Consider the following 24,068-nt stretch of genomic DNA (forward strand, 5'->3'; position numbering starts at 1 on the left):
TCACCAATCTGCGTTTGATCTCCCCAGTATAGAGCAGACTGCACTGTGAGCGGCCAATACAGTATACTAAATTGAAAGAAGTATACGTAAATTGCATTTTCACCTGGAAGGAATGTTTGGGGCTTTGGACGGTGAGGATGAAGGAAGTGAAAGGGCAGGTGTTGCATCTCCTGCGCTTGCATGGAAAGGTGCCATGCGAAAAGTGTTTGGGGTGATTGAAGAGTGGACCAGGGTGTCATGGAGGCAAAATGTCCCTTCAGAATGCTGAAAGTGGATGATGTGGTTGGTGGTGGCATCATGCTGGAGGTGATGAAAATGGTGGAGGATGATCTGTTGAATACGGAGGCTGGTGGAATGGAAGGTGAGGACAAGGAGAACACTATTGTAACTCTGGGAGGGAGAAGAAGGGGTGAGAAAAGAAGTGTGGGAAATGGGACAGACATCATGGTCCAGGGCTCTGTCAACCGTGGTGGAGGGGAATCCTCGGTTGAGGAAAAAGGAAGCCCTATCAGAAGCACTGGTATGGAAGGTTTTATCAGAATAGTTGCGACGGAGACAGAGAACCTGTGAGATGGAATGGAGTGGTTCCAGGAATCAGGGTATGAGGAAGTGTGGTCGAGGTAGCTGTGGGAGTCTTTCTACACCTCCATCCCCCACCAGGATGGTCTTGGGGCTCTCTGCTTCTTCCTTGAACGGAGGCCCAACCAGTCTCTATCCAGCAGCACTTCTCCTTTAACTCAACTTACTTCATCCAAATCAAAGGTTTTGCTTTGGGTACTAGCATAGGTCCTAGCTATGCCTGCCTTTTTGTGGGATATGTGGAACATTCCTTATTCTAGTCTTACTTGGGACTATCCCTCACCTCTTTATCTGGTACTTTGATGACTGTATTGGGTGCCATTTCCTGATGTGTCCCTGCACTGGAAAACTTCATCAACTTTGCTTCAAATTTCCACCCTTCTCTCATCTTCGCATGATCCATCTCTGACTCTTCCCTTACCTTCCTCGATTTCTGTGTTTCCATTTCTGGGGATAGGCTATCAAATGATAGTCATTATAAGCACACTGACTCCCACAGTTACCTTGACTAAACTTCCTCACACTTCTGATTCATGTAAGGACTCCCATTCCATTCGCCCAGTTTTCCCATCTCTGTCGCATCTGTTCTGATGCCGCAATCTTCAATACCAGTGGTCCTGATATGTCTTCCTTTTTCCTCACCCAAGGATCCCCTCCCCCCCACCCAGTGTAGTTAACACTGGATGATGTGGTTGGTGGTGGCATCGTGCCACCTTGACCGTATCCGACCCATTTTCTGCATTTCTGCTCTTACCCCTTTCCCTCCCTCTCAGAGCCATGATAGGGTACCCCATGTTCTCATCTTCCACCCCACCAGCCTCTGTATTCAACAGATTTTTCCACCATTTCCGCCACCTCTAGTATAATGCCATCACCAAACATGTTGGCCTAACAAGCCACTCAGTTCAAGGGCAATTAGGGATGGGCAAATAAATGCCTGCCTGGCCTGCGACGCCCACATCCCATGAAAGAATAAAAAAAAAGTTATCTCCTTTCAGCATTCCAAAGGGACTGTTCCTCCCCCCCCTCCCCCACCACCCTAACAGCCTGTGCCCTTTCCGTAGTACCTTTCCATGCAAGTGCAGCAGATGCTACACCTACCCTTTTACATCCTCTCTCCACACTGTCCAAGGCCCCAAACACTCCTTCCAGGTGAAACTGCGATTTATGTGTACTTCTTTCAATTTAATACACTGCATTTGTTGCTCACAATGCTGTCTGCTCTACTTCGGGGAGACCAAACACAGATTGGGTGGATTTGCGGAATACCTCAGTTCAGCCTATAAGCATGACCCTGAGCTTCCGGTCGCCTGTCATTTTAATTCTCCACCTTGCTCTGACGCTGACCTCTCTGTCCTTAGCCTACTGCATTGTTCCAATGAAGCTCAGTACAAACTCGAGGAATAGAAACTCATCTTTCAGTTAGGCACTTTATAGCCTTCCGGACTCAACATTTGAGTTCAACAACTTCAGACCATAATCTTCTGCTCCCAATTTGTTTTCTTTCTTGTTGCATGCTTTGGTCCTCTTGTTTTTCTCTTGTTTTACTTTTGTGCGACAGCTGTTCATCATTCTGCCATTCACACCTCTTCTAGACACATCTTTTCTTTATTTACCTGTCTCATTATCACTCTCTTTGGCCCTGCATTAGCAACTCAGCATCACAGAATTGTTACAGCATAGAAGGAGACCATTCAGCCCATCATGTCTGCACCAGCTCTCCGAGTGAGCAGTTCACTTAGTGCCATTCCCCCACCACCTCTCCATAACCCTGCACATTCTTCTTTTTCAGATAACTATCTAATTCTGTTTTGAATGCCCCGATTGAACCTGCCTCCACCACACTCTCTGGTAATGCATTCCAGATCCTAACCACTCGCTGCATGAAAAAGTTTTTACTCATGTTACCTTAGCTTCTTTGGCCAATTACCTTAAATCTGTGCCCTCTCGTTCTTGATCCTTTCACAAGTGGGAATAGTTTTTCCCTATCTGCTCTGACCAGACCCCTCATGATTTTGAATACCTCTATCAAATCTCCCCTCAGCCTTCTCTTCTCCAAGGAAAACAGTCCCTACTTCTCCATTCTATCTTTGCAGATGACGTTCCTCATCCCTGGAACCATTCTCTCGAATCTTTTCTGCATTCTCCAATGCCTTCACATCCTTCCTTAAATCTGGCGCTCAGAACTGGGCGCAGTACTCCAGTTGAGGCCCAACCAGTGTTTTATACAAGTCTATTAATAAAGCCTACGATACTGTATGCTTTATTAACTACTCTTTCAACCTGTCCTGCCACCTTCAATGACTTACACACATATACACCTAGGTCCCTCTACTCTTGGACCTGCTTTAGAGTTGTACCCTTTATATTGTCTCCATGTTCTTCCTACCAAAATGTATCACTTTACACTTCTCCACATTGAACTTCATCTGCCACTTCTTTGCCCATTCCACCAACTTGTTTATATCCTTTTGAAGTTCCGCAGTATCTTCCTTACAGTTCACAATCCTTCCAAGTTTCGTGTCATCTGCAAATTTTGTATTTGTGCCCTGTACACCAAGGTCTAGGTCATTAATGTATATCAGGAAGAGCAAGGGGATTACCCCTGGGGAATTCCACTACAAACCTTCTTCCAGTCCAAAAAAACGTCCATTAATCACGACTCTCTCTTTCCTACCACTCACTGAATTTCGTATCCATGTTGTTACTGTCCCTTTTATTCCATGAGCTGTAACTTTTCTCACAAGTCTGTTGTGTGGCACTTCATCAAATGCCTTTTGGAAGTCCATGTACACCACATCAACAGCATTACCCTCATCAGTCCTCGTTGTTATGTTACGGCCACTTAGTGTGATATGGGTGGTTTCCATTGTTCAACTCCCCACCTGACCGCAGCAAATGAGTTCTGTTATTAAGGTTTTAGCCCTTGTTGTTTTATTTTTCAAATAAATAGACAGTGACAGATTTTCTTGTAGGTTTAAAAAACAGAAAATCAATTGTTTATTAATCAACGCGTCTTATCCTGAAATTGTCATAATCATATCCGCTCACGCATTCGTTCGCTCACGCACTCACACACACACACGAGACAGACAGAGGGAAAAAGGGGAAAGTGATTTTCAGTGGGGGCAGGTCATGATAAACCTGTTGAATCCTCTTGGAAATTGAGTTCTCGTTGGGTGGAGGCCTGAGATGATTGTAGGTTTCTCTCTTGATTGAAATCTTAGCTGAAGATGGTGGATCACTTTTGGTTCAGTGCTGTCTAGTGTAGGTTAGGATTCGACAGCAAGGCATGTGCCTTCTGATTTGCTGGAAAACAACCTGCTGGATGCTGCTTTTTCTTTCTCTTTCTCTGTGGAGCCTCTATCTAGTCTGTTTTTGTTAAAGGTAAATCTGTGTTACTTCTCACCTGCTGGTAGGAGACACTCTGGTCTCTTTCCCATGGCGATGCACAATGGCCCAGGAAGTGGCTACTTCACACCTTCTTTGTTTCAGAAGAAGACATTCAATTCTGGAATGTTTTAAGATAGATGCAGTTGACACCTCTTAGGTTTGAATATTTTTCCTTTGTCCCTGTCAGACAGTTTGAATCCACAAAGGCCAATCCCTTTTTTCTTCGGTGGCCATTTTGGACCATTGTTCACTTTTTTAAAATAAAGGTCATTTTTAAAAGACACAGTCAGTTTTTTATAACTCTTCAGATTTAGTCCATAATTTGTATCATGACACTTTCTGTGTGCATGACAGTTACCTCTTCAAAAAACTCCAGAAAATTCGTTAAACACAATTTTCCCTTAACAAATCCATGCTGACTGTATGGAAACTATTTTGTCATTTAATCTCTCCTGAGATCCACCCTATCACAGACTTTCCCTTTTGCTTTTTTTCTACCCTCCCCCATTTCACCTTCTTAAAACCTATTGCATTTCTAACTTTTTCCAGTTCTGATGAAAGATTATTGACCTGAAACATAACTGTTTCTCTTTCCACAGGTGCTGCCAGATCTGATGAGTATTTCCAGCATTTTCTGTTTTCAAGTTTCCAGCATTCGCAGTATTTTGCTTTTATATTTATGGCCCCTAGCTTTGGAATCCCCGCACAATTGGAAACATCTTCTTTATGCCTAGTAGATTGGAAGAAACTGTTTCAAAGGAGGGTCGGTAACCAGAGGACACAGTTTTAGAGTCATAAAGTTATACAGCACAGTACAGGCCCTTCGGCTTTAAACTGACTGGCCAAAGTAGGGGGGGGGGGTGGGGGGGGTGGGTGCGGTGGGATAAGAATTTTGTGTTATGTAGTGAGTTGTTGTGACCTGGAATGCACTGCCTGAAAGCATGATGGAAGCAAATTCAGCAGAAACTTTCAAAAGGGAATTGGGTAAGTACTTGAAGGGAAGAAAATTGCAGGACTATGGGGAAAGAGCAGGGGTGTAGGACTAATTGGATAGCTCTTTCAAAGAGCTGGCAGAGGCATGATCAGTCAAATGGCCTCCTTCTGTGCTGTATGTTTCTGTGATTTAGATTAACATACAGTCTTACATGTCATGAACTTGGCTTTGATTCAAAACCACAATGCCTCTGAGGAAAATCTGAGGCGCAGAGAATGATTTGAAAGTGTATCTTGCTGAACCTGATTGCTAATATGAATCATAGTATTTTATAGGCTTTTAGATAGATAGAATTGTAAAGCATTGGGAGGGCTCTATTTCCTCTGCACCATTTTTAGTATAAATGCACAAACAGTAATTTAATGAGAACACATGAACCTATGAGCCAAAAATAGCATCCAATGTAATTCAAACCCCACTGTAATGCAATGCCTGAAGTTTGAAAGCTAGTAGTTAGCTGTTTGGTATCTTTATATCAGCTGTAACTCAGTTGATGACACTCTTGCCTCTGAATCAGAAGTTTGTGGGTTCAAGTCCTCTGCAGAGCCTTGAGAGCATAAACTAGGCTGACATTCTCATGCAGTTACTGAGGGTGTCTGCTGCACTGTCACAGGTTCTGTCTTTCAGATGAGATGTTAAAGCAAGGCCCCATTTTCCCTCTTGGATGGATGTAAAATATCCCATGGTACTGTTTTGAAGAAGAGCAGTGGAGTTCTCCCCACAGTCCTGGCCAATTCACATCACTAAAACAGATTATCTAGTTATTATCTCATTACTGTTTGTGGGAGCTTGCTGTGCACAAATTGCCTGTCGTATTTCCTACATTACGACAGTAATTACACCTCAAAAGTACCTCATTGGCTGTAAAGCACTTTGGGATGCCCTGAGGTTGTGTAAAGTGCTGTAGAAATGTGAGTCTTTATTTTCTTTAAAATAGCTGTGGTACTCACTATTTGTCTGGTTTTGCAGTCCCCCATTTTGTTTGTGGGTGAGTCCTTTGTGACATCACATTAAGTGTTATGCCATCATTAGTAGCATACCTGTGAGAATCAATACTTGCTGCCAATTGGCTTTCCGTATTCAGGAGCTATGATTGAATGATATTTATGTTATTTACATTTTTATTGCACCTATAATTGGTAAAGGCCTGCTCGAGTCTGCAAATGAAATCCGACCCGGCCCGACTCCTTTCATTTTTTCCTGCGCCCGACCCGACCACCAGAATGTTGAGTTAACCTAGCTTCCGTTTTTCACTTTTTAAGCTTGTGCAGATAAGCAACAAAAACTGTGACTGGACCTGAAAGATTGTTTAAAAAGTACATTAAGATTGGAGCCACATACCGAAGGTGGTGAGCCGAAGATTGTTACCATAGAAGTTAGTGATTGTTTGGTCACTAGTTAAACAGATGCCCATGGAGTTGTGCCCAGACAGGTTGTCCCGCACTATACCAGTATCTGTATTGCTTAAAATAAAAACAGCATTGCCTGAAGGCTCAGAACGTATCATTATATATTACCTAGACTCCTGCTTTACAGGTTGAAATACTTGTTGCAAGTTTATCCAGTGAGCAGCTGAGATGCAGCGACCAGGAAGGTCCTGAGTGATTAATTATTATAAAATATACATTCCTATATTAAAGAGGTTGTGATCTATGATGGAATCGTTCACTGCAGACTATTGCGGAGTGTTTCCCGCCTTGACGCCTTGGCTATCACTGGATCATGAGTCGAGGCTTCTGGATTACTAGTCCAGTAATCTTTGAAATGTCCCTTCTTGATTTAATATTTTAATCCGGTAGGTCAGATTTTACAAACAAAAATATTAACTGATTTAAGACTGCTTCATATTTAGCGGTGTCACATGAATTAAGAAATTAAAATATATTTGAAATTATATATCAACTATTAAGTACTAATGCTCAGCTTTGTATATAGAAAATGCTTCTTAATTTCATTAATTATCCATATACACTGAGGCCACATTAAACTAAAAGCAACGATTTATCAGGTCTGACATTTAATAAATATATTCCAAATTCAGAGCATAATTCGTTGTCTTTACCCTTAAATCTCTTATTTTAACTTACAAGCCTCCTTTACTTTACATTCTTTATTCAATACAGTACGTTTTGAGGCAGGCACGAGAAGTCTTGCCAACTCCTAACGGGATGCAGTCAATTCATTTCAAAACTGTAATTAACGAAAAGGGACAAGTTCCTATTCATGCAGATTGAAGCTGTTAAGCTGCTTTTGTCGCCAAGAATACAAAGCGTGAAGGAAAACCAAGAGATAAACGAAAACACAAAAAGGTTAAATTTGTGTCAATGAAAAATATAACTCATTAAAAACATCTTATTACATAACAGTGCAGAAACTGATTACATTGTAAATATTTCATTAAGATTAAAATTTCAAAGACCTTCAACACCCCTAGAATCAGGAAAGGGCAAGAAAGGGCTTACGGGATAATTATGAGCCTGGGGCTGAGTTCTGCTGCAATGTATGCAAGAACCGTTTATTAGTTAGTACACAGTAAGTTGAAATACTAAGCAGAGTAGGAAGCACACTTCAAAAGATCTGCGGTTTCCAGTGTTTCACGAACACAATTGTAACGCAAGGCTGTCAGAGTGTGTCCGACCCGGCCTGACCCGACCCAAGCCCGAATGCTGGACCCGGAAGAGCAACCTGACCTGAACCCGACAGGTCGTCGGGTCCCGTCGGGTTCGGGTTGGAAAGCCATGCTCTACCATGTGGAAGGTAATTTTTTTTAATGAGGTTATTCTCAATTGCAACACATCGTTGTAAAAAGATGGAAAAGCCCTGGAGAGGGTGCAGAGGAGATTTACTAGAATGGTGCGAGGGATGAGGAGCTTCAGTTTTGTGGAGAAACTGGGATTATTCCCCTTAAAGCGGAGAAGGTTAAGGGGAGATTTAATAGAGGTGTTCAAAATCTTGAAGGTTTTTGATAGAGTAGATAAGGAGAAGCTGGTTCCAGTGGTAGAAGGGTCAGAGTAGATAAGGAGAAGCTGGTTCCAGTGGTGGAAGGGTCGGTAACCGGAGGATACAGATTTAAGGTGACTGGCAAAAGAACTGGAGGGGAGATGAGGAGAATTTATTTTATGCAGTGTGTTGTGGTCTGGAGTACACTGCCTGAAAGGGCAGTGGACGCAGATTCAGTAAAAACTTTCAAAAGGGAATTGGATAAATACTAGAAGAAGGAAAGAGAGACTAATTGGATAGCCCTTTCAAAGAGCCAGCACAGGCAAGATGGGCCAAATGGCCTCATTCTGTGCTGCATCGTTCTATGATTCTATATTATGTTATTTGTGTAGTGTACAGTACATGTGTTGTGGGAGCTGGTTGCAAGAGGGCCTTCATTTTCTGAGTATTAAGTGAAAGATCCATTTTCTCATATGCTTCTGAGAAGGAGTCGATAATGATCTGGAGCTTGTGTGCACACAAGCATCATCTGCATACTAAAACTCGACGACTGAGGTTGGAGTGATTTTTGTTTTGGATTGAAGGCAGCATAGGTTGAACAGTTTCCCGTCTGTTCTGAAGATTATCTCCACGACTGCGGGTAGTTTGTTGGAGGTGAGTTGTAGCATTGCAGGGAGGAAAATGGAGAAGAGGGTTGGTGGGATGACACAGTCAGTGAAGGCAGACATAGATGATGAGGTTCATCATTGCCTCCAATGTGCTAGCTCAGTCTTTGGCCGACTGAGGAAGAGAGTATTTGAGGATCAGGATCTCAAAACTTTTTTTAAAATTATTCATTCAGGGATGTGGGCGTCGCTGGCTAGGCCAGAATTTATAGCCCATCCTATTCATTCTGGGATGTGGGCGTCGCTGGCTAGGCCAGAATTTATAGCCCATCCCTAATTGCCCTTGAGAAGGTGGTGGTGAGCTGCCTTCTTGAACCGCTGCAGTCCATTTGGGGTAGGTATACCCACAGTGCTATTAGGAAGGGAGTTCCAGGATTTTGACCCAGCGACAGTGAAGGAACGGCGATATAGTTCCAAGTCAGGATGGTGTGTGACTTGGAGGGGAACTTGCAGGTGTTCCCATGCATTTGCTGTCCTTGTCCTTCTAGTTGGTAGAGGTCGCGGGTTTGGAAAGTGCTGTCTAAGGAGCCTTGGTGCATTGATGCAGTGCATCTTGTAGATGGTACACACTGCTGCCACTGTGCGTCGGTGCTGGAGGGAGTGAATGTTTGTAGATGAGGTGCCAATCAAGCGGGCTGCTTTGTCCTGGATGGTGTCGAGCTTCTTGAATGTTGGAGCTGCACCCATCCAGGCAAGTGGAGAGTATTCCATCACACTCCTGACGTGCCTTGTAGATGGTGGACAGGCTTTGGGGAGTCAGGAGGTGAGTTACTCGCCTCAGAATTCCTAGCCTCTGACCTGCTCTTGTAGTTCAGTTTCTGGTCAATGGTAGCCCCTAGGATGTTGATAGTGGAGGATTCAACGATGGTAATGCCGTTGAATGTCAAGGGGAGATGGTTAGATTCTGTCTTGTTGGAGATGGTCATTGCCTGGCACTTGTGTGGCGCTAATGTTACTTGCCGCTTATCAGCCCAAGCCTGGATATTGTCCAGGTCTTGCTGCATTTCTACACGGACTGCTTCAGTATCTGAGGAGTCACAAATGGTGCTGAACATTGTGCAATTATCAGCGAACATCCCCACTTCTGACCTTATGATTGCAGGTAGGTCATTGATGAAGCAACTGAAGATGGTTGGGCCTAGGACACTACCCTGAGGAACTCCTGCAGTGATGTCCTGGAGCTGAGATGATTGACCTCCAACAACCACAGCCATCTTCCTTTGCGCTAAGTATGACTCCAGCCAGCAGAAGGTTTTCCCCCTGATTCCCATTGACCTCAGTTTTGTGAGGGCTCCTTGATGCCATACTCGGTCAAATGCTGCCTTGATGTCAAGGGCAGTCACTCTCACCTCACCTCTTGAGTTCAGCTCTTTTGTCCATGTTTGAACCAAGGTTGTAATGAGGTCAGGAGCTGAGTGGCCCTGGCAGAACCCAGACTGAGCATCACTGAGCAGGTTATTGCTAAGCAAGTACTGCTTGATGGCACTGTTGATGACACCTTCCATTACTTTACTGATGATTGAGAGTAGGCTGATGGGGCGGTAATTGGCCGGTTTGGACTTGTCCTGCTTTTTGTGTACAGGACATACCTGGGCAATTTTCCACATTGCAGGGTAGATGCCAGTGTTGTAGCTGTACTGGAACAGCTTGGCTAGGGGCGTGGCAAGTTCTGGAGCACAGGTCTTCAGTACTATTGCCGGAATATTGTCAGGGTCCACAGCCTCTGCAGTATCCAGTGCCTTCATTCGTTTCTTGATATCACGCGGTGTGAATCGAATTGGCGGAAGTCTGGCATCTGTGATGTTGGGGACTTCACGAGGAGGCTGAGATGGATCATCAACTCAGCACTTCTGGCTGAAGATTGTTGCAAATGCTTCAGCCTTATCTTTCGCACTGATGTGCTGGACTCCCTCATCATTGAGGATGGGGATATTTGTGGAGCCACCTCCTCCAGTTAGTTGTTTAATTGTTCACCACCATTCACGGCTGGATGTGGCAGGACTGCAGAGCTTAGATCTGATCCGTTGGTTAAGGGATCGCTTAGCTCTGCCTATCGCATGCTGCTTACACAGTTTGGTACGCAGATAGTCCTGTGTTGTAGCTTCACCAGGTTGACACCTCATTTTGAGGTATGCCTGGTGCTGCTCCTGGCATGCCCTCCTGCACTCTTCATTGAACCAGGGTTGGTCTCCTGGCTTGATGGTAATGGTAGAATGGGGGATATGCCGGGCCATGAGGTTACAGATTGTGGTTGAGTACAATTCTGCTGCTGCTGATGGCCCACAGCGCCTCATGGATGCCCAGTTTTACATTGCTAGATCTGTTCAAAATCTATCGCATTTAGCATGGTGGTAGTGCCACACAACACGATGGACGGTATCCTCAATGTGAAGGCGGGACTTCGTCTCCACAAAGACTGTGCGGTGGTCACTCCTACCAATACTGTCATGGACAGAAGCATCTGAGGCAGGCAGATTGGTGAGGACGAGGTCAAGTATGTTTTTCCCTCGTGTTGGTTCCCTCACCACCTGCCACAGACCCAGTCTAGCAGTTGTGTCCTTTAGGACCCGGCCTGCAGGGTCAGTAGTGGTGCTACCGAGCCACTCTTGGTGATGGTCATTGAAGTCCCCCACCCAGAGTACATTTTGTGCCCTTGCCACCCTCAGTGCTTCCTCCGTGGTGTTCAACATGGAGGAGTACTGAGTCATCAGCTGAGGGAGGGCGGTAGGTGGTAATCAGTAGGAGGTTACATTGCCCATGTTTGACCTGATGCCATGAGACTTCATGGGGTCCGGAGTCGATGTTGAGGACTCCCAGGGCAACTCCCTCCATACTGTATACCACTGTGCCACCACCTCTGGTGGGTCTGTCCTGCCAGTGGGACAGGACATAACCGGGGATGGTGATGGCAGTGTCTGGGTCATTGTCTGTAAGGTATGATTCCGTGAGTATGCCTATGTCAGGCTGTTGCTTGACTAGTCTGTGGGACAGCTCTCCCAACTTAAGCACAAGCCCCAGTTGTTAGTAAGGAGGACTTTGCAGGGTCGACAGGGCTGGGTTTGCCATTGTCGTTTCTGGTGCCTAGGTCGATGCCGGGTGGCCCGTCCGGTTTAATTCCTTTTTATTGACTTCGTAGCGGTTAGGTACAACTGAGTGACTTGCTAGGCCATTTCAGAGGGCATGTAAGAGTTAACCACATTGCTGTGGGTCTGGAATCACATGTAGGACAGACCAGGTAAGGACAGCAGATTTCCTTCCCTGAAGGACATTAGTGAACCAGATGGGTTTTTACAAAAATCGACAATGGTTTCATGGCCATCATTAGACTAGCTTTTAATTCCAGATTTATTAATTAAATTCAAATTCCACCTTCTGCTATGGTGGGATTCGAACCCATGTCCCTAGAGAAATACCCTGGGTCTCTGGGTTACTAGTCCACTACGCCACTGCCTACCTACAGAGACTGAGATCATTGTTTACTGGGAAGCCGTGATCCCTGCACTTCTATCTGCTTCAGGGACTTAGACAACCTACAGCAGACACCTCAAAGCACTGGAGAAGTACAACCAGAGGTGCCTGTGCAAGATCCTCCAGATCCAGTGGCAAGAAAGGCGGCCCAACAGCAGTGTCCTTTCTCAAGCCAACCTGCACAGCATTGGAGCACTAATTTCCCAAAACCTGAGCTGTTGGGCGGGACATGTTGTTCCCATGCCTGACACCAGACTCCTGAAGCAGCTGTTCGACTCAGAACTTGGTTGTGGCAGGAGACTCCCAGGAGGACAGCAGGAACACTTTAGAGATTTCCTCCAAGCATCCCTGAAGAGATCAGACATTCTTGTCAACTCCTGGGAGTCCCTGGCTCGTGATCATCCTCGATGGAGAAAGCTCATTCGGGCAGGCATCTTACACCTGGGAACATGCGGAGACGAAGTCGAGGCATTGGAGGGAGCACACAAACCTCCAAGCTACTCATCTACTTAACCCTTCAAGCACCATCTGCCCCTCATGTAGCAGAGTCTGCAGATCATGCATTACACTTATCAGCCATCTCAGAACCCATTGAGCGGCAGTGGAAGCAGGTCACCCTCTATCCCAAGGAACTGCCTAAGAAGTAAGAAGTAGACAGTACATATATTTCAGTGTACATGTTTCAAAGATAGAATGTGAACATAAGAAATAGGAGCTGGAGTAGACCAGACGGCCCCTGAAGCTTGCTCTGCCATTCAGTAAGGTCATGGCTGAACTTCTACATCAACGCCACTTTTCCACCCTCTCCCCTTATCCCTTGATTTCTTTAGTGTCTAAAAATCCTATCGATCTCAATTTGAATATACTTATAGACTGAGCATCCACAGCTCTGTGGGGTAGAGAATTCCAAGGATTCACAACCTTCTCAGTGAATAAATGTCTTTTTATCTTAGCCCTACAAGGTCGATCCCTTATTCTGAGACCTTGGGCTGGATTTTATAAGGGCGCCGCCAATCACGGCAAGCTCCAAAAATGGGTGGACTGCTCATCACAGAGCCGCTGCGATATTCAGCACGGCAGATCATTAACGTGCACGGGTTGTGCTGCAACCACCCCCCCACCAATGACGTTTAGGGGTGGGGTAGATGCTGCCGTGATCGGCGCCAGGGACAGGAAAGCAGGTGCTGGCGTCCTAATTAAACGACAGCCAGCCCTGCATTACTTACAAATCAGAAATACAACCTTGCTGCTGCAGCTGCGAAGTGAAGATTGTTGCGAAACCTGTTGAGACCGAGGTCCGTTGAACATTCAGAAGAAGGCAGAGGCGTGATCCAGGGTGACCCCTCGGTTCAGCGATGCCTCCCTGCTCAGTCTCCTCCAGGCTGTGCGGGCAAGGCGGGAGGTCCTTTTCCCCAGCAATGGTAAGAAGAGGCCCTCCTGCCTGACCAAGCAAGCCTGGGTGGAGATGGCAGAGGAGGTTAGTAGCCATGGGCCCAGTCACTGGGACTGGGTGCAGTGCTGCAACAGGGTGAACGATCTCTTGCCCTCGGCAAGTGGCACTTTGTTTCATGGCTCCTCTGAACCTGGGTGTCCCCACACAGAGTGGCACATGTGTGCCACTGCCATGCCAAAGACAGGGAGGTCGGGCAGGGAGGAATGATGTTACATACATGTATGAAAGAACTCACCATTGTCTGCTGCTCAGAGCATGACACCTATATGACAGGCTCACTCAGTAGAGCAGGCTGAGCCTTTCCCAACTTTGGGCCCAGCACCCCTGTTATGACATGTGTCGTGTTGTTGCTTTGCAATGCTTAATCTCTGCCTCCTTGCTCCTCCAGGCAAAGAGGGCCCATAGTGCACGGGAGGCAAACAGGACTGGTGGAGGAGTGCCAGATGTGCGACCACTGATACAGGCTGAGGAGGAGGCTCTGGAACTCGTGCAAATCCATGTGGACCGTTCCGTTGGTGACGTTGAGATTGGGGTCCTGGTTGAACAGACAGCCATTTGATATACACAATGATCAGTGTGAAAATTTTATTGTTTGAGACAATTGTTGCGTGCGCACCATAAAGACTGACAGTGTGCTCTTCACATTGTATCTTGCAGGTCAACGCTCTGAATCCAACCCAACGACCCAGGACTCCTCCCGCACTTCTGAGGAAGAGCCATGCTCAGAGGACGCAGTGTCCCATGACACCCCTGCACCTTCCACCAGCGCAGATACTTTCACCTTGGTGGGAATGCGCTAGTGAAAGCACTGCACATGCGCTCGAGCAGCTGACTGAGGTAGAGACAGCTGAGGCCCCTGACATTTGGAGGCTGTGGGTGGCCAGGCCCATGCTGAGCCCCAGGCTACTGATGACCCTCTCTTGTCAATAGCATAGGGCATGTTGGAGCAGCAGCAGCCGTCATGGCAACATCTGGTGGAGATGCCACAGGCCATGCGCAGCCTTGAGCGGACGATGGGGGAGACCATCCAGGCCATCACAACTGCCATGGCCCAGGCATTTGAGCGCATGGCTTCATCCATGGAGAGGACTGCGGCCATCTTGGAGAGCCAGATTCCATTGATTCGCGCTGACCTGCAATTCCTCGCGTGGCCATTAGTTCCACGCAGCAGTGGCAAGGTGAGAGAGGGACCAGGGACATGGGAGAGCCTAGAGGCTCAAATGAGTCTTGAGATGGAGGAGGCGAACCTGCGCGCCATATCTGGGGTCCCCCCTCAAGATGATTCTATTGTGGACACCGGCCCCTCTGCCGATGAGTCAAGCTCCAGCAGTCACGATGTCTGTGGAGAGCTCTGCCCTGATGCAGGATTCCCCCAGCCAGCCAGGGTCCTCCGGGCGTTGTGCGCACAGAGCATGACTGCCGAAGTCATCAAACAGCATTCTGATAGGAGCCTACCACCAGTCAAGCTGCTAGCGCAGAAGTGGCACCGTGAAGGAGCACCCACAAACGTTTCAAAAAAACACCGTGACACAAATGGGTCTGCATGGGTGACACTACACTGTAAAAAGTTAAATCACTAAATGTTCTTTACTAACATGTCCTTCATTTTTACTGCGTCAATGACATTTGCCAGCATGTACCGATCGTACCTCCTCCCATTACATCATTGGCCTTTCAGAACTGCCAATGTATGAAGTAACATCATTGCCATGCCAGCATTACGAATGTGCGTCATCACGGATGCAGTAACATGGACAATGGCTCAGTATGCTGCTGCCAGTAATGGAGACAAAAATGTTGCAGATGCGGACTGCTGCACAATAAGTGAACAAGGGTGCTGTGCAGCTTGCAGAGCACATGGTAGACTTTATGGCGTGGAGAACCGTTGATCAATAAGGTGTTGTGTTTCCCTTGCTTTCTGCTCGCCCTGCATGTGGCACCTGGATGCTCTCTCCTCCCATGCGCCTTTCCTGCTGCAAGTCCTCTGTGTTCTCATGGTCCGAGGAGGAGTCCTGCTCATGTCTCTCTTTATCCTGCAAGGCCTCCCACCTATTTAGTGCATAGTTGTGCAGAGCACAGTAAACAGCAACTATAAGAGCTACCCTTTCCGGTTTGTACTGCAGGTCACTACCCGATCTGTCCAGGCAGCAGAAGCGCATTTTCAGCATGCTGATCGCCTGCCTACTGGTGGCTCTTTTAGTGCCATGGCAGGCGTTGTATCTCTCTTCTGCATCACTGGTGGGGTTTCTCACTGGCGTCAGGAGCCATGTCTGCAAAGGGTAGCCCTTGACTCCAAGAAGCCACCCCTCGATGTGAGCCAGTTCATTGAACAGCAGTGGCAGCTGGGACTGGTGCAGGATGAAGGTATCATGACAGCTGCCTGGAAAGCAGGCACAGATTTGCATAAAGCGCTTGTGATCACATACTAGCTGCACATTGAGCGAGTGGAAGTCCTTTCAGTTTAGGTATGCAGCTGGTTGCCCAGTGGGAGCCTTGATGGTCACATGGGCACAGCCTATAACCCCTTGCATCTGTGGGAATCCCGCGATGGAGCCAAATCTGATGGCCCTCGGGGCCTGGCTCTCAGTATCTGTCTTGAAGCGACATAGTCACCAGCCCTCTGGAACAGGGCATCGGTGACGTCCTTGATGCAGTGGTGCACTGCTGACTGTGTCACCCCACATAGGTCGCCAGTGGGTCCCTGAAATGATGCAGAGGCGTAGAAGTTAAAAGCCGCTGTCACTTTGAGGGTCACAGGCATAGGATGTCCGCTGAAGCCCATCGGCTGCAGGTCATCGTTCAGCAGGGCACAGAGATGTGCCAGCGCCTCTCTTGACATCCGCAGTTGCCTCTGACACTGGTGCTCAGACATCTGCAAGTATGTCTTGTAGCGGTGTTCTATAGTGGTGGGCTGCTGCTGCTCACGACTTTCACGTTGGCTGCACCTGCTCTTGGTTCTGCCTGCGGTGCATATGGCTGCTCACGACAAATGGATCAACGAATACAGAGTGTGTCATACCCATCTCCAAGTTGCAATTAAACTTGGTTCCTTCATTCCTTCAGAGGCAGCGAACAGGGTAAAGAATGATGTTGATTGGTACATCAGATGCTTTCATGCATCAACTATGTGGCATGGCATGGCGTTGCCCATCTTAGCTTCACTAAGAGTGGCACAGCATAACTACATTCAGATTGTTGCAGTTGCATCGATAGGCCCACCAGCCAGATTACCTTTAAATGCCTACCATTTATGGCACCCACCCCATACAAAGAGATCCTGGAGTTTTGTTGTTCCTTCTGGTATGAAAACCCACATGCCAAATGGGCAATATTAATTTCATCGATTGGAACTTTGCCTGAGACTTTTGCTGAAAATTCTTACAAATAACTTCTTTTAAAAAGAGTAACCGGGCAACCATGAACATTTGTATTTGAAATACCAAATGATTAGACGGGAGACAACATAACTGATTCAACCTAGCCAGAACAATGGGGTGCTCGCTGATTAAATTACCTAAAATTGCTTTGTCAACACGGTCGTCAAGAGCCATCGACATCCATTGACTTTGAAAGAGCCAACCCCTCCAAGTGTGACTGAACAGCTTAAGGTATGGTGCCTTGAATCTCAAAGAATTTTCCAGAAGGGCCTCACTAACGCAACAAAGAGATTTGGGAATGTCATGTGATTACTGTGCAGCTTTGGAGAGGCTAAGCTTTGTCAGTCAGAAAGCAGACACTAACTGGAAGCCATCAAGGGAACAGTAAAGATCCAGAGAAGGCTTGACTGAAACGACTAAAGCCTCAAACCTACAGACCAGCACAGCCAGCAACTAGGGGACAAGGATAAAACCCCCTCTTCTGCCTTCTGGAGCCTGAGAGCAAACCTACAACCGTGCACGTGGCCCAGTGAGGACTTCAGGGCTACAATTTCAGCTCAGGACTCTGGGACTACGATTCAGTATTTAAATTCCATTTATTTCGGACTACTCCAACCACCCAAGTCTGTTTCCCTCTGTAATCTATTTGTATGTGTGTGTGTGTCTCATGAATCTGAGCATGGATGCGTAGCATATTTTAGTAACCGGTTTAGAGTGATAAGGGTAATAAAGTTACATCTTGCTTGTTTAAACTCAAGAAAACCTGTCTGGTTCATTTGCAACGATATTAGAGGAACAGGAGCAAGCACTCACTGAGGTGCTAAGTTCACTCACTGAGGTGCTAAGTTCAATTACTGTTAAACAAGGATAAACCCTGATTCGGTCAAATCAGAGAAGGGGCAAAAGGGGACCATGAGACCCCCTTCCTCACCTGGTTGTAACACTTCACTCACACAAACATTCAAGGGCACAATGTGCCCCCCTTTACGGAAGGAGGGTATGCGTTACCCCCCCTTCTTGCCTGCAGAGTTGTGCCCCTGGTAATAGTATCCCACCTCCTTTGACCAATGCTGAGTTGTGCCCCTGGTAATACCATCCCCCTCCCAGCTCTTACACATGCATGCAGAATTGAGACCTGTCTCGCAACACTAACCTTCACAGGCTCCGAGCACTGCAACTTCTGTCCCGCTGGCTTTTATCAGTCGGAAATGGGAAGGCACGTGAGAGACGCCCATTCACCTGAATATTCAAAAGTCTTTCCGAAGTGACAGTGGGATGCATAATGCGGAAAGGTAAGTAGCGCTTTGCATGTTTAAATTTGGCTCTAGTCGCCATGCAGCGGGTGGGTGGGGGGGAGGGGTGCCACGAGGCCTTGCCACCAATGGCAATAAGAGGCTGGGCCTTCCCAGTGTCGGGGAGCGTGGCGGGCCTCTCCTGGAGGCATTTTCCGGTTCCCCCCCGCCATGGCCCCACCCCCCACGTCGGGCGATCTGTAAAGTCCAGCCCCCTGTGTCCTAGCCTCTCCAGCCAGGGGGAAACAGCCTCTCAGCATCTACCCTGTCAAGCCCTCTAATAATTTTATACACTTCAATGAGATCACCTCTCAATCTCTAAACACCAGACAATATAGGCCTGTCTATTCAGTCTTTCCTCCTAGCACAGCCCTCTCATCCCAGAAATCAATCTGGTGAACCTTGGTTGCATCCTTCTCTCAGATGAGTACATTCTTGCTTAGGTAAGAAGACTAAAACTGCACACATTATTCCAGGTGTGGTTTCACCAAAGCCCTATATAATTGCAGCAAGACATCCTTTCTTTTCTCTTCTAACCCCCTTGCAATAAAGACCAATATACCATTTGCCTTCCTAATTGCTTGTTGTACCTGCATGTTAACTTTCTATGATTCATGTATAAGGACCATCAAAACCCTCTGAATACCAACATGTACTAGTCTCTCATCTTAAAAAAAAAATTGTCTTTTTGATTCTTCCTACCAAAATGGATAATTTCATATTTCCCCCACATTATACTCAATCTTGCCACCTTCTTATCCAACCACTTAACCAGTCTGTATCCTTTTGCAACTTCTTTGCATCCTCTTCAGAGCTTACTTTCCTGTTGTAAGAGCAGTCGACTTTATAGAGTGGTTCACGATGTCCCAGGATGCGTGGTAAATAGTATATGTTTTTACAGCTTCACTTGTTATTTTCAAGTAGCAATTTAGTTTACTTACCAACGTCATATAACGTATAAATTATACTTAGTATAGCAGAGGACAGTTTTTATTAAAGTAGTGTTTTAAGCTGTAGAAGAACCAGCAAAGTGTAGGTTTTCCTCATTAGCAGAACTAGTGTCAGTCATGGCTCATTTGGTCGCACTCTGACCTCTGAGTCTTTGGCTACAAGTCCCACTCCAGAAACTTGAGCTCAAACTTCAGGCTGACACTGGAGTGCATATCGAGGGAGCACTTCAATATTTTTCAGATGAGATGTTAAACGAAGGCCCCTCTAAGGGCAGTAAAAGATCCCACTGCATGATTCAAAGAAAAAGCAAGGGAGTTCTCCTTGTCGTCCTGGCCAATATTTATCCCTCAACCAACACTTAAAACGTTATCTGGTCATTTATTTCATTGCTGCTTATGCTGTGCGTAAATTGGCTGCTGCGTTTTCTACATTGCAACAAAGACTACACTTCAAAATTGTAAAGTCCTTTGGAACATCCTGAGATGGTGAATGATGCTATATAAATGCATTAGGAAAGAAAGAGACTAACTGATCCACCCAACCTGTCCTATACAATTGTGGTTTATTGTGTATCACATTATATTCACCCTCCACCCAAAATCATAATCCAATACAAGTCTTAATTTAAACATCTGGTGAAACACTGAAAAGAAGGAATTTTTTAATGCAAAGACACTTTTTAGATAAGACTGCAGTCAGATTAATAACCCACATTTAAAGTGATATTTCTCCCATTTTAGTTTGCTTTTCATTAGTCCGGAGCTTGTTATCTCTGCATGGACTCACAGACGTAATAACTTTTTAATGAAAAGTTTCAAAGTGCAATATTATAGACAGTGCAGTAATGTTCCACTGCTATATTCGTGGTATTCCTAACACATTTTCTTTTGTACAGTTACTTCTTCTTCTGCAGTCTCAGCTCATGTTGCTTCGGTAATTGTGGCTGTAGTAGAAGGCCGTGGGCTTGCTCGGGGTGAAATAGGAATGGCAAGCATTGACCTGAAGAGCCCTGAGCTAATATTGTCACAGTTTGCAGACAACACTACATACACTAAGGTAATAAATTTAACAAAAAAATCTTCATTTGCTGCACTTCCCATGCTTTCAGTAAACTACTCAACCATTAACATAGAATCACAGAAATTTACAGCACAAGAAGGAGGCTATTTGGCCCATTGTGTCTGTGCTGGGACATCTTGCAGTCTCCCATCCAGCTGCTACTGTGTTCAAGAAGAAGGCTCACTATCTACTCAGGGCAACAAATGATGGGCAATAAATGTGACATACGCTACCTTGGGAGAATCTCACGCATTTCAAAAAAAATGTCATCCTCCACTGATCAACTATATGATGCTTTTATATTAATGGAACTGGGGTTTTGATAGAGTAAATAAGGCAAAACTGGCAGGAAGATCAACCAGGGGACACAAGTTTTAAGGCAATTGGCGAAAGAAGCAGAGCACGCGATGAAATTATTTTTGCACAGCAACTTGTTATAATCTGGAATGCGCTGCCTGAAAGGACAGTGGAGTTAGATTCAGTCACAACCTACAAAAGGGAATTGGATAAATACTTGAAAAGGAAAAATTTGCAGGGCTATGGAGAAAGAGCTGGTGAATAGGACTAATTGGATAGCTCTTTCAAAGAGCCGGCATAGACGTGACAGTAAAACCTGGCTACCCGACCTGAACCTGATGAGACCCGACTATATGTGTCGGGTTCTGGTCGGGTCTATATTCTGAGTCCAGCGTTCGGGCTTGGCTCAGGTCGGGCTGGTCAGTGCTGCTTCTGGGAAGTCACGGGATCAGGCTTACCCATGATTTCCCACAAATCCATCTGCAAGAATAGCCTGCTGCCCGAACGGATGAACGATATTCATGTCGGGTCGGGTTGGGCGCAAAAAGTAATTAAAGGACCAGGCCCAGGTCGGGTTTTAATTTTATACCCGAGCCAGACTTTACATGACGGGTCAAAAAGTCTCCTTCTGTGTTGTATAATTCTATGCCTGAAAGCACATAAAGGCCAGACTGGGAAGGACATTGATAAAGCAGTTGAGTTTTTATAAACTGTGCATGGTAATTTTTTCTGGCGCTTGTCCATGAATTACCAGATGTATTGAATCAGTTCCAGAACTTGTCATGATATAATTTGAACTCTCAAATCTCTTGCATAGTTCAGTGTCAGTAACCACTAAGTCAGTATTTGCTTAACTAATCTTACAGATAAGCAACAACTAATACAGCAGACAATATATATTTGTTAAATATTCACAGCCAGTGCATGATACTGTGGAATGCATATTAAGTTTAGGTTTTTTTTTGTGTGTGTAAAATATGTTCTTGAGAAACATGCTAAAATTATTCTTGATTTTTTTTAAAATTCTGAAATGTATGATCAAGGCAACAGGCAGATCTTCCTCCACACCTGCTCTTGCCTTACTGACTCTGGGGTAATGGTTTCCTTGGCACCGGCCATCCTCAGGTATCTCACCTAAGTGCCCATCTGGCTTTGTGGTCCCCGATAATGAGCTTCAGGGGGCTGTCCCACTGTGAAGGGTATCACATAGAATTACATAGGATATACAGCACAGAAACAGGCCATTTGGTCCATTCAGTCCATGTCTGCATTTAGGCTACACTTGAGCCTCCTCCCACTTTTTCTCATCTAACTTCCTGGGGGGAATGTCCAGCGAGACCATATGGGTAGAACTTAGAAATAAGAAAGGGGTGATCACTTTGATGGGATTATACTATAGACCCCACAATAGTCAGAGGGAATTGGAGGAGCATATATGTAGGGAAATCACCGATAGGTGTAGGAATTATAGGGTTGTAATAGTAGGTGATTTTAACTTCCCTAATATTGACTGGGACTGCCTTCGTGCCAAGGGATCAGATGGGGAAGAATTTGTTAAGTGTGTCCAGGATAGTTTTCTGAAGCAGTATATGGATGGCCCTACTAGAGAAGGGGCTACACTCGACCTCCTCTTAGGAAATGAGGCTGGGCAGGTTGTTGATGTGTCAGTGGGGGAGCACTTTGGGACCAGTGACCATAACTCTATTAGCTTCAAGATAGTTATGGAAAAGGATAGGAGTGGTCCTCAGGTTAAAGTCCTAAATTGGGGGAAGGCTAATTTTGATGGCATCAGACAGGAACTCTCAAAAGTTGAATGGGAGAGGCTGTTTACAGGTAAAGGGACGTCTGGCGTGGGAGGCTTTTAAAAGTGAGAGAGGAAGAGTTCAGGACCGACATGTTCCTGTTAGGTGGAAGGGCAAGGCTGGCAAGTTTAGGGAACCTTGGTTGACGAGGGATATTGAGGGTCTGGTCAGGACAGAGAAGGAGGCATATGTCAGGTATAGGCAGCTGGAATCAAGTGAGTCCCTCGAGGAGTATAAGGGATGTAGGAATACACTTAAGGAAATTAGGAGGGCGAAAAGGGGCCATGAGATTTTCCTGGCAGATAAGATAAAGGAGAATCCTAAAAGATTCTATAAGTATATTAAGAGTAAAAGGGTAGCTAGGGAGAGAGTAGGTCCCCTTAGGGATCAGTGTGGTAATCTATGTGTGGAGCCAGGGGAAATGGGCGAGGTCTTAAATGAATACTTCATGTCTGTATTTACCATGGAGAAGGTCATGGAAGCTAATGAGTTCAAGGGAGGGAACAGCGATATCCTGGAACATATAAACATTACAAAGGAAGAGGTGTTGGAGGTTTTGAAGGGCATTAAGGTGGATAAATCCCCAGGTGTATCCGAGGATGCTATGGGAACAAGGGAGGAGATTGCTGGGGCCCTGGCAGAGATTTTTGTATCATCGTTAGCCATGGGTGAGGTATCGGAAGACTGGAGGATAGCTAATGTTGTGCCTTTATTTAAGAAGGGCAGCAGGGATAAGCCAGGGAATTACAGGCCTTACATCAGTGGTGGGAAAGTTATTGAAAGGGATTCTGAGAGACAGGATTTATATGCATTTGGAAAGGCAAGGTCTGATTAGGGATAGGAAGCATGGCTTTGTGCGTGGGAAATCATGTCTCACGAATTTGAGTTTTTTGAGGAGGTGACCAAGAGGATTGATGAGGGCAGGGCGATGGACGTTGTCTACATGGACTTTAGCAAGGCCTTTGACAAGGTCCCGCATGGTAGGCTGCTCCAGAAGGTTCGAACACATGGGATCCAGGGTGAGCTAGCCAATTGGATACAAAATTGGCTTGGTGATAGGAGGCAGAGGGTGGTAGTGGAGGGTTGTTTTTCAGATTGGAGGCCGGTGACCAGTGGTGTGCCGTAGGGATCGGTGCTGGGCCCTCTGTTGTTTGTCATATATATTAATGACTTGGATGTGAATGTAGGGGGCATGATTAGTAAGTTTGCAGATGACACCAAAATTGGTGGTATAGTGGACAGTGAAGAAGGTTGTCTAAGGTTACAACAGGATATAGAAAAACGGAAAGTGGGCAAGGGATTGGCAAATGGAATTTAATGCAGACAAGTGCGAAGTGATGCATTTTGGGAAGTTAAACCAGGGCAGGACATATACAGTGAATGGCAGGGCCCTGGGGAGTGTTGTTGAGCAGAGTGAGCTTGGGGTGCAAGTACATAGTTCCCTGAAAGTGGCAACAGAGGTAGACAGGGTGGTGAAGAAGGCGTATGGCATGCTTGCCTTCATCAGCCGAGGCATTGAGTACAAGAGTTGGGACGTCATGTTACAGATGTACATTACATTGGTTAGGCCGCATTTGGAGTACTGTGTGGAGTTCTGGTCGCCACACTGCAGGAAAGATGTGATTAAGCTAGAGAGGGTACAGAAAAGATTCACAAGGATGTTGCCTGGTTTGGAGGGCTTGAGCTATAAAGAGAGATTGGATAGGCTGGGTCTGTTTTCCCTGGAGCGAAGGAGGCTGAGAGGGGACGTGATACAGGTATATAAAATTATGAGAGGCATAGATAGGGTAGATAGCCA

The 24,068-nt window shown here is 46.0% G+C and overlaps 1 protein-coding gene across 1 annotated transcript in view; it reads left to right on the plus strand.

Moving 5' to 3' along the window:
• The first annotated feature begins 18,151 nt into the window (after positions 1–18,151).
• The window catches only part of msh4 (mutS homolog 4), an 83,546-nt gene continuing 77,629 nt past the window's right edge, over positions 18,152–24,068 (plus strand). Inside the window, exons 1-2 of the mRNA XM_068038017.1 lie at positions 18,152–18,161; positions 20,008–20,168. Of these exons, the coding sequence (XP_067894118.1) occupies positions 18,152–18,161; positions 20,008–20,168 (171 nt within the window). The remainder of the gene's footprint in view (positions 18,162–20,007; positions 20,169–24,068) is intronic.

The sequence above is a fragment of the Heterodontus francisci genome, chromosome 8 (genome assembly GCF_036365525.1).
Source record: "Heterodontus francisci isolate sHetFra1 chromosome 8, sHetFra1.hap1, whole genome shotgun sequence".
Classification (NCBI taxonomy): Eukaryota; Metazoa; Chordata; class Chondrichthyes; order Heterodontiformes; family Heterodontidae; genus Heterodontus; species Heterodontus francisci.